This window comes from Pseudophryne corroboree, chromosome 3 (genome assembly GCF_028390025.1).
Source record: "Pseudophryne corroboree isolate aPseCor3 chromosome 3, aPseCor3.hap2, whole genome shotgun sequence".
Lineage (NCBI taxonomy): Eukaryota > Metazoa > Chordata > Amphibia > Anura > Myobatrachidae > Pseudophryne > Pseudophryne corroboree.
This window is the reverse complement of record NC_086446.1, coordinates 232,310,407-232,325,031: the sequence shown is the minus strand read 5'-3', so window position 1 is coordinate 232,325,031 and position 14,625 is coordinate 232,310,407. Positions and strand designations below refer to the sequence as shown.

Here is a 14,625-nt window from a genome sequence, read left to right as displayed (position 1 = left end):
ATTGAAGATCATACGGCAAAGAAGAGTAAGAACAATACTAGTGGTTCCGGATTGGCCGAGAAGGACTTGGTATCCGGAACTTCAAGAGATGCTCACGGACGAACCGTGGCCTCTACCTCTGAGAAGGGACCTGCTACAGCAGGGTCCCTGTCTTTTTCAAGACTTACCGCGGCTGCGTTTGACGGCATGGCGGTTGAACGCCAGATCCTAAAAGGGAAAGGCATTCCAGAAGAAGTCATTCCTACCTTGATTAAGGCACGGAAGGAAGTCACCGTGAAACATTATCACCGCATTTGGCGAAAATATGTAGCGTGGTGCGAGGATCGGAGGGTTCCGACGGAGGAATTCCAACTGGGTCGTTTCCTACATTTCCTGCAATCAGGATTATCTATGGGTCTCAAATTGGGATCCATTAAGGTTCAAATTTCGGCCCTGTCAATATTCTTCCAAAAAGAATTGGCCTCTGTCCCTGAGGTCCAGACTTTTGTCAAGGGAGTACTGCATATACAGCCTCCTGTGGTGCCTCCGGTGGCACCGTGGGATCTAAATGTAGTTTTAGATTTCCTCAAATCCCATTGGTTTGAACCATTGAAAAAGGTGGATTTGAAATATCTCACATTGAAAGTGACTATGTTACTAGCCCTGGCCTCTGCCAGGAGAGTATCTGAATTGGCGGCTTTATCTTATAAAAGTCCTTATCTAATCTTCCATTCGGATAGGGCAGAACTGCGGACTCGTCCGCATTTTCTCCCTAAAGTGGTATCAGCATTTCATCTGAACCAACCTATTGTGGTGCCTGCGGCCACTAGCGACTTGGAGGACTCCAAGTTGTTGGACGTTGTCAGAGCCTTAAAAATATACATTGCAAGGACGGCTGGAGTCAGAAAATCTGACTCGCTGTTTATATTGTATGCACCCAACAAGTTGGGCGCACCTGCTTCTAAGCAGTCGATGGCTCGTTGGATTTGTAACACAATTCAACTTGCACATTCTGTGGCAGGCCTGCCACAGCCTAAAACTGTAAAAGCCCACTCCACAAGGAAGGTGGGCTCATCTTGGGCGGCTGCCCGAGGGGTCTCGGCATTACAACTCTGCCGAGCAGCTACGTGGTCGGGGGAGAACACGTTTGTAAAATTTTACAAATTTGATACCCTGGCAAAGGAGGACCTGGAGTTCTCTCATTCGGTGCTGCAGAGTCATCCGCACTCTCCCGCCCGTTTGGGAGCTTTGGTATAATCCCCATGGTCCTTTCAGGAACCCCAGCATCCACTTAGGACGATAGAGAAAATAAGAATTTACTTACCGATAATTCTATTTCTCTGAGTCCGTAGTGGATGCTGGGCGCCCATCCCAAGTGCGGATTATCTGCAATACTTGTACATAGTTATTGTTAACTAATTCGGGTTATTGTTAAGGAGCCATCTTTAAGAGGCCCTTTCTGTTGTCATACTGTTAACTGGGTTTAGATCACAAGTTGTACGGTGTGATTGGTGTGGCTGGTATGAGTCTTACCCGGGATTCAAAATGCCTCCCTTATTGTGTATGCTCGTCCGGGCACAGTACCTAACTGGAGTCTGGAGGAGGGTCATAGGGGGAGGAGCCAGTGCACACCACCTGACCTAGTAAAGCTTTACTTTTTTGTGCCCTGTCTCCTGCGGAGCCGCTATTCCCCATGGTCCTTTCAGGAACCCCAGCATCCACTACGGACTCCGAGAAATAGAATTATCGGTAAGTAAATTCTTATTTTTGGTGTGTGCTGGCAAACTCTCCCTCTGTCTCCCCAAAGGGCTAGTGGGTCCTGTCCTCTATCAGAGCATTCCCTGTGTGTGTGCTGTATGTCGGTACGTGTGTGTCGACATGTATGAGGAAAATGTTGGTGAGGAGGCGGAGCAAATTGCCTGTAATGTTGATGTCACTCTCTAGGGAGTCGACACCGGAATGGATGGTCTACTTATGGAATTACGTGATAATGTCAACACGCTGCAAGACGGTTGACGACATGAGATAGCCGGCGGACAAATTAGTACCGGTCCAGGCGTCTCAGACACCGTCAGGGGCTTGTAAAAACGCCCATTTACCTCAGTCGGTCGACAGACACAGACATGGACACTGACCCCAGTGTCGACGGTGAAGAAACATACGTAATTTTCCTTTAGGGCCACGAGTTACATGTTAAGGGCAATGAAGGAGCTGTTACATATTTCTGATACTACAAGTACCACAAATAAGGGTATTTTGTAGGGTGTGAATAAACTACTTGTAGTTTTGCCTGAATCAGATAAATTAAATGAAGTGTGTGATGATACGTGGGGTTCCTCCGATAGAAAGTTATGGGCGGTATACCCTTTCCCGCCAGAAGTAAGGGCGAGTTGGGAAACACACCTTAGGGTGGATAAGGCGCTCACACGCTTATAAAAAATGGCGTTACCGTCTCTAGATACGGCCGCCCTCAAGAAGCCAGCTAATAGGAAGCTGAAAAATATCATGACAGTATATACACACATACTGGTGTTATACTACGACCAGCAATCGCCTCAGCCTGGATGTGCAGCGCTGAGGGGGCTTGGTCGGATTTCCTGACTGAAAATTTTGATACCCTTGACAGGGACAAGATTTTATTGACTATAGAGCATTTTAAGGATGCATTTCTATATATGCGTGATGCGCAGAGGGATATTTGCATTCTGGCATCAAGAGTAAATGTGATTTACATATCTGCCAGACGAAGACACGACAGTGGTCAGGTGAGGCAGATTCCAGACGGCATGTGGAAGTATTGCCGTATAAAGGGGCGGTCCATCGGACCTGGTGGCCATGGCAACAGCTGAAAAATCCACTTTTGTTACCCCGAATCACATATCGGCAAAAAAGGACACAGTCTTTTCAGTCTCAGTCCTTTCGTCCCCATAGGGGCAGGCGGGCAAAGGCCAGTCATATCTGCCCAGGGGTAGAGGAAAGGGAAGAAGACTGCAGCAAGCAGCCCATTCCCAGGAACAGAAGCCCCTCACAGCTTCTGCCAAGTCCGCAGCATAACGCTGGGGCCGTACAAGCGGACTCAGGTGCGGTAGGGGGTCATCTCAAGAGTTTCAGTACGCAGGGGGCTCACTCGCAAGGGAACTCCGGGATCCTACATGTAGTATCCCAGGTGTACATTGGAAATTCGAGACATCTCCCCCTCACACAATTCACAGGCTGTATTCCCAGCAGGTGATAATCAAAGTACCCCTCTTACAACATGGAAGGGGGTAGTATTCCACACTATATTGTGGTACTGAAGCCAACCGGCTCGGTGAGATCTGAAATATTTGAACACTTACATACAAGCGTTCAAATCAAGATGGAGTCACTCAGAGCAGTGATAGCTAACCAGGAAGAAGGGGACGATATGGTGTCACTGGATATCAGGGACGCTTACCTACAGGTCCAAATTTGCCCTTCTCACCAAGGGTACTTCAGGTTCCTGGTACAGAACTGTCACTATCAGTTCAGACGCTGCCGTTTGGGTTGTCCACGGCGCCCCGGGTCTTTACCAAGGTAATGGCCGGAATGATGATTTTTCTTAAAAGGAAACATGGACGCTTTCCTGATAAGGGCAAGGTCCAGAGAACAGTTGGAGGTCGGAGTAGCACTATCTTAAGTAGTTCTACGTCAGCACGAGTGGATTCTAAATATTCCAAAATCGCAGCTTTTTCCGATGACACGTCTACTGTTCATAGGGATGATTCTGGACACAGTCCAGAAAAACGTGTTTCTCCCAGTGGAGAGAGCCAGGGAGTTATCCGAGCTAATCGGGATCCTCCTAAAACCAGGAAAAGTGTCAGTGCATCATTGCACAAGAGTCCTGGTAAAAATGGTGGCTTATTACGAAGCAATTCCATTCGGCAGATTTCCCGCAAGAACTCTTCGGTGGGATCTGCTGGACAAATGGTCCGGATCGCATCCTCAGATGCATCAGCGGATAACCCTATATCCAAGGACAAGGGTGTCTCTCCTGTGGTGATTACAGAGTGCTCATCTTCTAGAGGGCCGCAGATTTGGCATTCAGGATTGGATGCCGGTGACCACGGAGGCCAGCCTGAGAGGCTGGAGAACAGTCACACAGGGAAAAAATTTCCAGGGAAGTGTGATTAAGTCTGGAGAATTCTCTCTGCATAAATAAGCTTAGAGCAAATTTATAAGGCTCTAAACTTAGCAAGACCTCTGCTTCAAGGTCAGCCGGTATTGATCCAGTGGGATAACATCACGGCAGTCGCCCACGTAAACAGAAAGGGCGGCACAAGAAGCAGGAGGGCAGTGACAAAACTGCAAGGATTTTTCGCTAGGCGGAAAATCATGTGATAGCACTGTCAGCAGTGTTCTTTCCGGGAGTGGACGACTGGGAAGCAGACTTCCTCAGCAGGCATGACCTCCACCCGGGAGAGTGGAAACTTCATAGGGAAGTTTTTCAGCATGATTGTGGACCGTTGGCAAAGACCAAAGGTGGACATGATAGCGTCCCGCCCGAAAAACGGGACAGGTATTCCGCCAGGTCATGAGACCTTCAGGCGATAGCTGTGGATGTTCTGGTAACACCGTGGGTGTACCAGTCAGTGTATGGGTTCCCTCCTCTGTTTCTCATAACCAAGGTATTGAGAATTATAAGACATAGAGGAGTATGAACTATACTAGTGGCTCCGGATGGGCCAAGAGGGACTTGGTACCCGGAGCTTCAAGAGATGCTCACAGAGGACTAAGGGCCTGGGGAGCTAAGAAGGGACTTGCTTCAGCAAGTACCATGTCTTTTCCAAGAATTACCGCGGCTGCGTTTGACGGCATGGCGGTTGAATACCGGATTCTGAAGGGAAAAAGGCATTCCATAAGAGGTCATACCTACCTTGGTCAAAGCCAGGAAGGAGGTGACCGCACAACGTCATCACCACATGTGGTGAAAATATGTTGCGTGGGTAAGGCCAGGAAGGCTCCACGAAGGAAATTCAACTAGGTCGATTCTGCACTTCCTGAAAACAGGAGTGTTTTGAGCCTCAAATTGGGGTTCATTAAGATTTAAATTTCGGCCCTGTAGATTTTCTTCCAGAAAAAATTGACTTCAGTTCCTGAAGTCCAGATTGTAAAGGGTGTATTCCATATACAGTTCTTTTGTGCCTCTAGGGGCACCGTGAGATCTCAACATAGTGTTGGGATTCCTTAAAATCATATTGGTTTGAACCGCTCAAATCTGTGGATTTGAAATATCTCACATGGAAAGTGACCATGCTGTTGACCAATATCTCACATGGAAAGTGACCATGTTGTTAGTCCTGGCCTCGGCCAGGCGATTGTCAAAAAGAATGGGCGGTTTTGTTTTACAAAAGCCCATATTAGAATTTTCCATTTGAACAGGGCAGAACTGGGACTCGTCTCCAGTTTCTTCCTAAAGGGGTGTCAGCGTTGTCACCTGAAACAACCTATTGTGGTGCCTGCGGCTACTGGGGACTTGGAGGACTCCAAGTTACTAGACGTTGTCAGGGCCCTAAAAATATATATATATATATATATATATATATATATATATATATATATATATATATATATATATATATATATATATATATATATAGTTAGGACGGCTGGAGTCAGAAAGTCTGACTTGCTGTTTATATTGTATGCACCCAACAAGCTGGGTGCTCCTGCTTCTAAGCAGTCTATTGCACGCTAGATTTGTAGTACAATTCAGCTTGCACATTCTGTGGCAGGCCTGCCACAGCCGAAATATGTAGATGCCCATTCCACAAGGAAGGTGGCCTCATCCTGGGCGGCTGCCCGAGGAGTCTCGGCATTATAACTTTGCCGAGCAGCTACGTGGTCAGGGGAGAACACGTTTGTAAAATTTTACAAATTTGATACTCTGGCTAAAGAGGACCTGGAGTTCTCTCATTCGGTGCTGCAGAGTCATCCGCACTCTCCCGCCCGTTTGGGAGCTTTGGTATAATCCCCATGGTCCTGACGGAGTCCCCAGCATCCACTAGGACGTTAGAGAAAATAAGAATTTACTTACCGATAATTCTATTTCTCGTAGTCCGTAGTGGATGCTGGGCGCCCATCCCAAGTGCGGATTGTCTGCAATGCTTGTACATAGTTATTGTTACAAAAATCGGGTTATTACTATTGTTGTGAGCCATTTTTTCAGAGGCTACTTCGTTTTGTTATCATACTGTTAACTGGGTTCAGATCACAAGTTGTACGGTGTGATTGGTGTGGCTGGTATGAGTCTTACCCGGGATTCAAGATCCTTCCTTATTGTGTACGCTCGTCCGGGCACAGTACCTAACTGAGGCTTGGAGGAGGGTCATAGGGGGAGGAGCCAGTACACACCATGTGACCTAAAAAGCTTTTTAGATGTGCCCTGTCTCCTGCGGAGCCCGCTATTCCCCATGGTCCTGACGGAGTCCCCAGCATCCACTACGGACTACGAGAAATAGAATTATCGGTAAGTAAATTCTTATTTTCTCGTAGTCCGTAGTGGATGCTGGGCGCCCATCCCAAGTGCGGATTGTCTGCAATACTTGTAAATAGTTATTGCTAACTAAAGGGTTATTGTTGAGCTATCTGTTGAGAGGCTCAGTTGTTTTCATACTGTCAAACTGGATATAGTATCACGAGTTGTACGGTGTGATTGGTGTAGCTGGTATGAGTCTTACCCGGGATTCAAAATCCTTCCTTATTATGTCAGCTCGTCCGGGCACAGTGTCCTAACTGAGGCTTGGAGGAGGGTCATAGTGGGAGGAGCCAGTGTACACCAGGTAGTCATAAATCTTTCTAGAGTGCCCAGCCTCCTTCGGAGCCCGCTATTCCCCATGGTCCTTTCGGAGTTCCCAGCATCCACTACGGACTACGAGAAATAGATTTACCGGTGAGTAAAATCTTATTTTTTCACATATGTTGTACATAGTCATATGCTAATTAGGAGAATGCTCTCTATATAGCTAATGTTATCATAGTACGATATATGCATATTATACTGTAAGGCAATAGAATAAACATGCATTGTTGTTACTACTTTATAACACTTGTTTATAGCTGTACACCCAGTGTAAGTGACTATTGTTCTTCATGTTGCTATTATCCTTAGCTGGTGAGCAATGCTATCCAATTCCTGGCATCTGTGTGTGAGCGGCCGCACTACAAGAACCTGTTTGAAGATCCCAACACTCTGACCAGTATATGTGAGAAGGTCATTGTTCCTAACATGGAATTCAGAGGTAAACCTCATCATGTCCAAAGTACTTTTAGTATGAAAACAGCTGTTAATTGTAAATTTGTTTGTAGCTAATTTTCTGTAAGCATTTGCAAGGTTAATATATTCTGTCTCTTTTGGTCTGTTTTTGTGTTAGTATAAGGGAGAGGAGATTTGTTGTGCACTCTTATAACACTTCACGGTTTCTGCTTTTCCAATGCCCAGCTGCTGATGAGGAGGCATTTGAGGACAATTCAGAGGAATATATCAGGAGGGACCTGGAAGGATCTGGTAAATTTTCTGGGATTCCATTGTTTAAATTAGTATGTTAATTGTATATTGCTTCATGTTCTAGGCACATAATACATGCTCAGGGAAACATTTTGTTTTTGTTCTTCACCAGTAATGATGTGATATCTCACCACCAATAAACTGGTTGTTGAGTAACAAAAGTGAACTGATCCCATTCCCTGTATACCCTACTTTATTTCTCTTACGTCCTAGAGGATGCTGGGGACTCCGTAAGGACCATGGGGTATAGACGGGCTCCGCAGGAGATAGGGCACCTAAAAGAACTTTGACTATGGGTGTGCACTGGCTCCTCCCTCTATGCCCCTCATCCAGACCTCAGTTAGATGTTGTGCCCAGAGGAGAAAGGGTACAATGCAGAGAGCTCTCCAGAGTTTTCTGTTTTTTAAGGAATTTTGTTAGGTTTTTTATTTTCAGGGAGTCCTGTTGGCAACAGGCTCCCTGCATCGTGGGACTGAGGAGAGAGAAACAGAGCTGGCTTGTCAAGTTGGGCACTGTTTCTAAGGCTACTGGACACCATTAGCTTCAGAGGGAGTTGGAACACAGGTCTCACCTGGGGTTCGTCCCGGAGCCGCGCCGCCGTCCTCTTCACAGATGCCGAAGATAGAAGCCAGGTGAGTATGAGAAGGCAAGAAGACATCAGGCGGCAGAAGACATCAGATCTTCATGAGGTAAGCGCGCAGCGGTAAGCTGTGTGCCATTGCTCCCAGTACACACACACAAGCAGGCACTGCAGGGTGCAGGGGGTGGCGCCCTGGGCAGCAATATTCCTCATTTTGTGGCAATATAAGCAGGATTAGGCTGTGGCACAGTAAATCCCCCCGCCATTTTTTATATAAGTTTACTGGGACTGAAGCCCGCCGTCGGGTGGGCGGGGCTTGATCCTCAGCACTAACCAGCGCCATTTTCTCCACAGAAACTGCATGAGGAAAAGCTGGTTCCCTGATCTCTCCCCTGCTGAACCTTCACAGGCTGGAAAAAAGAGGAGGGGGGCACTTTGGACGCAGTGAGTGGGAATTAAGGCTATATATATAAAAAGCGCTATCTGGTATATATATTCCAGTGTTTTTAAGCGCTGGTGTGTGCTGGCATACTCTCTCTCTGTCTCTCCTAAGGGCCTGGTTGGGGTTTTGTCCCCTTATAGGTTAATCCCTGTGTGTGGGGGGTGTCTGTACGTGTGTGTCGACATGTCTGAGGCGGAAAGCTTCTCCAAGGAGGAGGTGGAGCAAATGAGTGGTGTGTCCCCGTCGGTTGTGCCGACTCCGGATTGGATGGACATGTGGCATATGTTGAATGCAAGTGTGGCATCTTTACATAAAAGGCTTGATAAGGCTGAATTAGGGGGGACATCAGGGGGTCAATCCTCGGATTGGACCGACTCACATGGCCCGTCGGGGTCTCAAAAGCGTCCCTTAACACAAGACACTACTACCGACACGGATCTGACTCCAGTGTCGACTACGACAAAGTAAAATTGCACCCGAGGGTGAATAAAACCATTCAGTGTATGATTGTAGCAATAAGGGATGTGTTACATATTGAGGATGAATCCTTGGTCCCCGACACAAAGGTACACATGTTTAAGGAAAAGAAACAGATTATTAATTTTCCCACATCTCATGAATTAAATGATTTCTTTGGAAAAGCTTGGGAGACTCCGGAAAAGAGACCGCAGATCCCCAAAAGAATTTATATGGCATACCCCTTCCCTAAGCAGGACAGGGAGATTTGGGAATCATCCCCCACTGTGGACAAGGCCCTGACGCGCTTGTCCAAGAAAGTGGCGCTACCGTCTCCTGACACAGCGGCCCTTAAGGACCCTGCAGATCGCAGGCAAGAAACTACCTTAAAGTGTATTTATTCTCATACGGGTGCTGTGCTAAGACCGACAATTGCGTCGGCATGGGTGTGTAGCGCAATTGCAGCTTGGACAGATGAGCTGACAGATCACTTTGATAATATGGATAAGGATACTATATTCTTAACTCTAGCCCATATAAAAGACGCAGTATTATTTATGAGGGATGCTCAAAGGGACATTGGATTGCTGGCTTCTAGGGCCAATGCCATGTCTATCTCAGCGAGAAGATCCTTATGGACTCGCCAATGGACGGGTGATGCAGATTCCAAAAAACATATGGAAGTACTACCCTATAAGGGTGATGTATTGTTTGGGGATGGGCTGACGGACCTGGTTTCCACAGCTACAGCAGGTAAATCATATTTTTTACCATATATTCCCCAACAGCAAAAGAAAATGCCACCCTATCAGATGCAGTCCTTTCGGTCGCACAAGTCCAAAAGAGGTCGGGGATCCTCTTTCCTCGTCAGAGGTAAGGGCAGAGGCAAAAGAGCACCTGCTTCGGCAGGTGCCCAGGAACAAAAGTCCTCCCCGGCTGCTCCAAAACCCACAGCATGACGCTGGGGCTCCCCTGAGGGAGTCCGCACCGGTGGGGGCACGTCTTCGACTTTTCAGTCAGGCCTGGGTCAGATCAGACCTGAATCCCTGGGTGTTGGAAATAGTTTCCCAGGGGTACAAATTGGAATTTGACAAGGTGCCCCCGCGCCGATTTTTCAAATCGGCCCTACCAGCTTCCACATCGGAAAGGGATGTAGTGTTAGCTGCAATTCAAACGCTGTGTATACAGCAAGTGATAATCAAGGTTCCCCTGCACCAGCAGGAAAGAGGTTACTACTCAACCCTATTTGTGGTCCCGAAACCGGACGGTTCGGTCAGACCTATTTTGAATCTGAAATCCCTAAACCTGTACATAAAAAGATTCAAATTCAAAATGGAATCACTCAGAGCGATAATAGCCAACATGGAGGAGGGGGAGTTTATGGTGTCTCTGGACATAAAGGATACGTACCTTCATGTCCCCGTATATGCCCCCCATCAGGAATACCTGAGATTCGCTGTACAGGATTGTCATTACCAATGTCAGACGTTGCCGTTTGGACTTTCCACGGCCCCGAGGATTTTCACCAAGATTATGATGGTGGTCCTGCGCAAGCATGGAGTCACAATTATCCCATACTTGGACGATCTCCTGATAAAAGCGAGATCAAGGGAGAAATTGCTGAGCAGTGTGGCACTCTCTCTGAGAGTGCTCCAGCAACATGGTTGGATTCTAAATCTACCGAAGTCACAGTTGATTCCGACAACTCGACTACCGTTCCTAGGTATGATACTGGATACAGAACAAATGAAGGTCTTCCACCCAATAGAGAGAGCACAGGATATCCAGAACATGGTCAGAGACCTGCTAAAACCGAAAAGGGTGTCAGTTCACCAATGCACTCGAGTTCTGGGAAAAATGGTGGCTGCCTACGAGGCCATTCCCTTCGGAAGGTTCCATGCAAGAACTTTTCAATGGGACCTTCTGGACAAGTGGTCCGGGTCCCATCTCCACTTACATCGGAAAATAACTCTGTCCCCAGGGGCCAGAGTGTCTCTCCTGTGGTGGTTGCAAAGTGCTCACCTGCTGGAGGGTCGCCGGTTCTGAATTCAGGACTGGATCCTGGTTACCACGGACGCGAGCCTCCGAGGATGGGGAGCGGTCACACAGGGGGAAAAAAAATTTTTTTTCAGGGACTTTGGTCAGACCAGGAGTCCTGTCTACACATCAATGTGTTGGAACTCAGGGCCATTTACAACGGCCTTCGACAAGCGGAGAGTCTTCTTCGAAACCTACCGGTTTCAGACAATGTCACAGCAGTGGCTCATGTGAACCGCCAAGGCGGGACAAGAAGCAGAGTCGCGATGGCGGAAGCCACCAGGATTCTTCGCTGGGCGGAAAATCATGTAAGCGCTCTGTCGGCTGTCTTCATTCCGGGAGTGGACAACTGGGAAGCAGACTTCCTCAGCAGACACGATCTCCATCCAGGAGAGTGGGGACTTCATCAAGAACCCTTTAAAGACATAACACGTCTTTGGGGAACTCCTCAAATAGACATGATGGCGTCACGCCTAAACAAAAAGCTTCGGAGGTATTGTGCCAGGTCTCGGGACCCTCAGGCAGTGGCAGTAGACGCTCTGATAACACCGTGGGTGTTCAAATCGGTCTACGTGTTTCCTCCTCTTCCTCTCATCACAAAAGTGTTGAGGATCATAAGGCAAAGAAGCGTACAGACGATATTCATTGTCCCAGACTGGCCTCGAAGGGCCTGGTACTCAGATCTACAAGAGATGCTCACAGGAGATCCCTGGCCTCTTCCTCTGAGGGAAGACCTGTTGCAACAGGGGCCCTGTGTATTTCAGGACTTACCGCGGTTACGTTTGACGGCATGGCGGTTGAACGCCGAATCCTAGCGAAAAAGGGGATTCCGGAAGAGGTCATCCCTACCTTAATATAGGCTAGGAAGGAGGTGACTGTTAAGCATTATCACCGTATCTGGCGAAAGTATGTGGCTTGGTGTGAGACCAAGAATGCACCTACGGAAGATTTTCATCGGGGTCGTTTTCTCCACTTCCTACAGACAGGAGTGGATATGGGCCTGAAATTAGGCTCTGTTAAGGTTCAGATTTCGTCCCTCTCGATTTTCTTTCAGAAGGAATTGGCTTCTCTTCCAGAAGTCCAGACGTTTGTAAAGGGAGTGCTACACATCCAGCCTCCTTTTGTGCCTCCAGTGGCACCGTGGGACCTCAACGTGGTGTTGCAGTTCCTAAAATCACACTGGTTTGAACCACTTAACAAGGTTGAGTTGAAACTTCTTACTTGGAAGGTGGTCATGTTGTTGGCCTTGGCATCAGCAAGGCGAGTATCAGAATTGGCGGCTTTGTCACACAAAAGCCCCTACTTGATTTTTCATGTGGATCGAGCTGAATTGAGGACACGTCCGCAATTTTTGCCTAAGGTGGTTTCTTCATTCCATGTGAATCAACCTATTGTGGTGCCTGTGGCTACAAGTGACCTGGAGGATTCCAGATCCCTGGACGTAGTCAGGGCCTTAAAGATTTATGTAGCCAGGACGGCTAGAATTAGGAAAACAAAGGCTCTGTTTGTCCTGTATGCGGCCAATAAGATTGGCGCACCTGCTTCAAAGCAGACTATTGCTCGCTGGATCTGTAATACGATTCAGCAGGCTTACTCTACGGCTGGATTGCCGATACCAAATTCGGTTAAGGCCCATTCCACTAGGAAGGTGGGCTCTTCTTGGGCGGCTGCCCGAGGCGTCTCGGCATTACAACTTTGCCGAGCGGCGACTTGGTCGGGGTCAAACACTTTTGCTAAATTCTACAAGTTTGATACCCTGGCTGATGAGGACCTAGCGTTTGCTCAGTCGGTGCTGCAGAGTCATACGCACTCTTCCACCCGATTGGATGCTTTGGTATAAACCCCATAGTCCTTACGGAGTCCCCAGCATCCTCTAGGACGTAAGAGAAAATAAGATTTTAAACCTACCGGTAAATCTATTTCTCCTAGTCCGTAGAGGATGCTGGGCGCCCGTCCCAGTGCGGAAACTCTGCAAGACTTGTATATAGTTGTTGCTTACATAAGGGTTATGTTACAGTTGAAATCGGTCTTGGACCGTTACTGTTGTTGTTCATACGGTTAACTGGTTATGTATGATCCAGGTTACATGGTATGATTAGTGTGGGCTGGTATGAATCTTGCCCTTGGATTTCTAAATCCTGCCTTGTATTGGCACAGTTCTCTAACTGAGGTCTGGAGGAGGAGCATAGAGGGAGGAGCCAGTGCACACCCATAGTCAAAGTTCTTTTTAGGTGCCCTATCTCCTGCGGAGCCCGTCTATACCCCATGGTCCTTACGGAGTCCCCAGCATCCTCTACGGACTAGGAGAAATAGATTTACCGGTAGGTTTAAAATCTTATTTTCTCTGACGTCCTAGTGGATGCTGGGAACTCCGAAAGGACCATGGGGAATAGCGGGCTCCGAAGGAGGCTGGGCACTCTAGAATGATTTATGACTACCTGGTGTGCACTGGCTCCTCCCACTATGACCCTCCTCCAAGCCTCAGTTAGATCTTGTGCCGGCCGAGGTTGGATGCACACTAGGGGCTCTCCTGAGCCCTTAGAAAGAAAGTATAGATTTAGGTTTTTTATTTTCAGTGAGACCTGCTGGCAACAGGCTCACTGCAGCGAGGGACTAAGGGGAGAAGAAGCGAACTCGCCTGCTTGCAGCCGGATTGGGCTTCTTAGGCTACTGGACACCATTAGCTCCAGAGGGATCGACCGCAGGCCCAGTCCTTGGTGTTCGGTCCCGGAGCCGCGCCGCCGTCCCCCTTACAGAGCCAGAAACAAGAGGAGGTCCGGAAAAGCGGCGGCAGAAGACATCAGTCTTCACCAAGGTAGCGCACAGCACTGCAGCTGTGCGCCATTGCTCCTCATACACACTTCACACTCCGGTCACTGAGGGTGCAGGGCGCTTGGGGGGGGCGCCCTGAGCAGAAATAAAAACACCTTGGCTGGCAAAAATACCACAATATATAGCCCCAGAGGCTATATATGTGGTAAATACCCCTACCAGAATCCAGAAAAAAGCGGGAGAATAGGCCGCGGAAAAGGGGCGGAGCTATCTCCCTCAGACACACTGGCGCCATTTTCTCTTCACAGTGCAGCTGGAAGAAAGCTCCCCAGGCTCTCCCCTGTAGTTTTCAGGCTCAAAGGGTTAAAAAGAGAGGGGGGGCACTAAATTTAGGCGCAATATTGTATATGCAAGCAGCTATGGGGGAAAATTCACTCAGTTATAGTGTTAATCCCCACATTATATAGCGCTCTGGTGTGTGCTGGCATACTCTCTCTCTGTCTCCCCAAAGGGCTTTATGGGGTCCTGTCTTCAGTCAGAGCGTTCCCTGTGTGTGCGGTGTGTCGGTACGGCCGTGTCGACATGTTTGAGGAGGAGGCTTATATAGTGACGGAGCAGATGCCGATAAATGTGATGTCGCCCCCTGTGGGGCCGACACCAGAGTGGATGGTTAGGTGAAAAGTATTAACCGACAGTGTCAACTCCTTACATGAAAGGGTGGATGACGTAACAGCTGTGGGACAGCCGGCTTCTCAGCCCGCGCCTGCCCAGGCGTCTCAAAGGCCATCAGGGGCTCAAAAACGCCCGCTCATTCAGATGACAGACACAGGTGTC

At 48.2% G+C, this 14,625-nt stretch overlaps 1 protein-coding gene across 2 annotated transcripts in view; it reads left to right on the top strand.

Annotated features, from left to right (window-relative positions):
- CSE1L (chromosome segregation 1 like) overlaps nucleotides 1-14,625 on the top strand; it is a 238,785-nt gene that overhangs the window by 105,242 nt on the left and 118,918 nt on the right. For both annotated transcript variants that reach the window (XM_063958891.1, XM_063958892.1), the window contains exons 11-12: nucleotides 7,109-7,238; nucleotides 7,439-7,504. In XM_063958891.1, coding sequence (XP_063814961.1) covers nucleotides 7,109-7,238; nucleotides 7,439-7,504 — 196 coding nt within the window. The remainder of the gene's footprint in view (nucleotides 1-7,108; nucleotides 7,239-7,438; nucleotides 7,505-14,625) is intronic.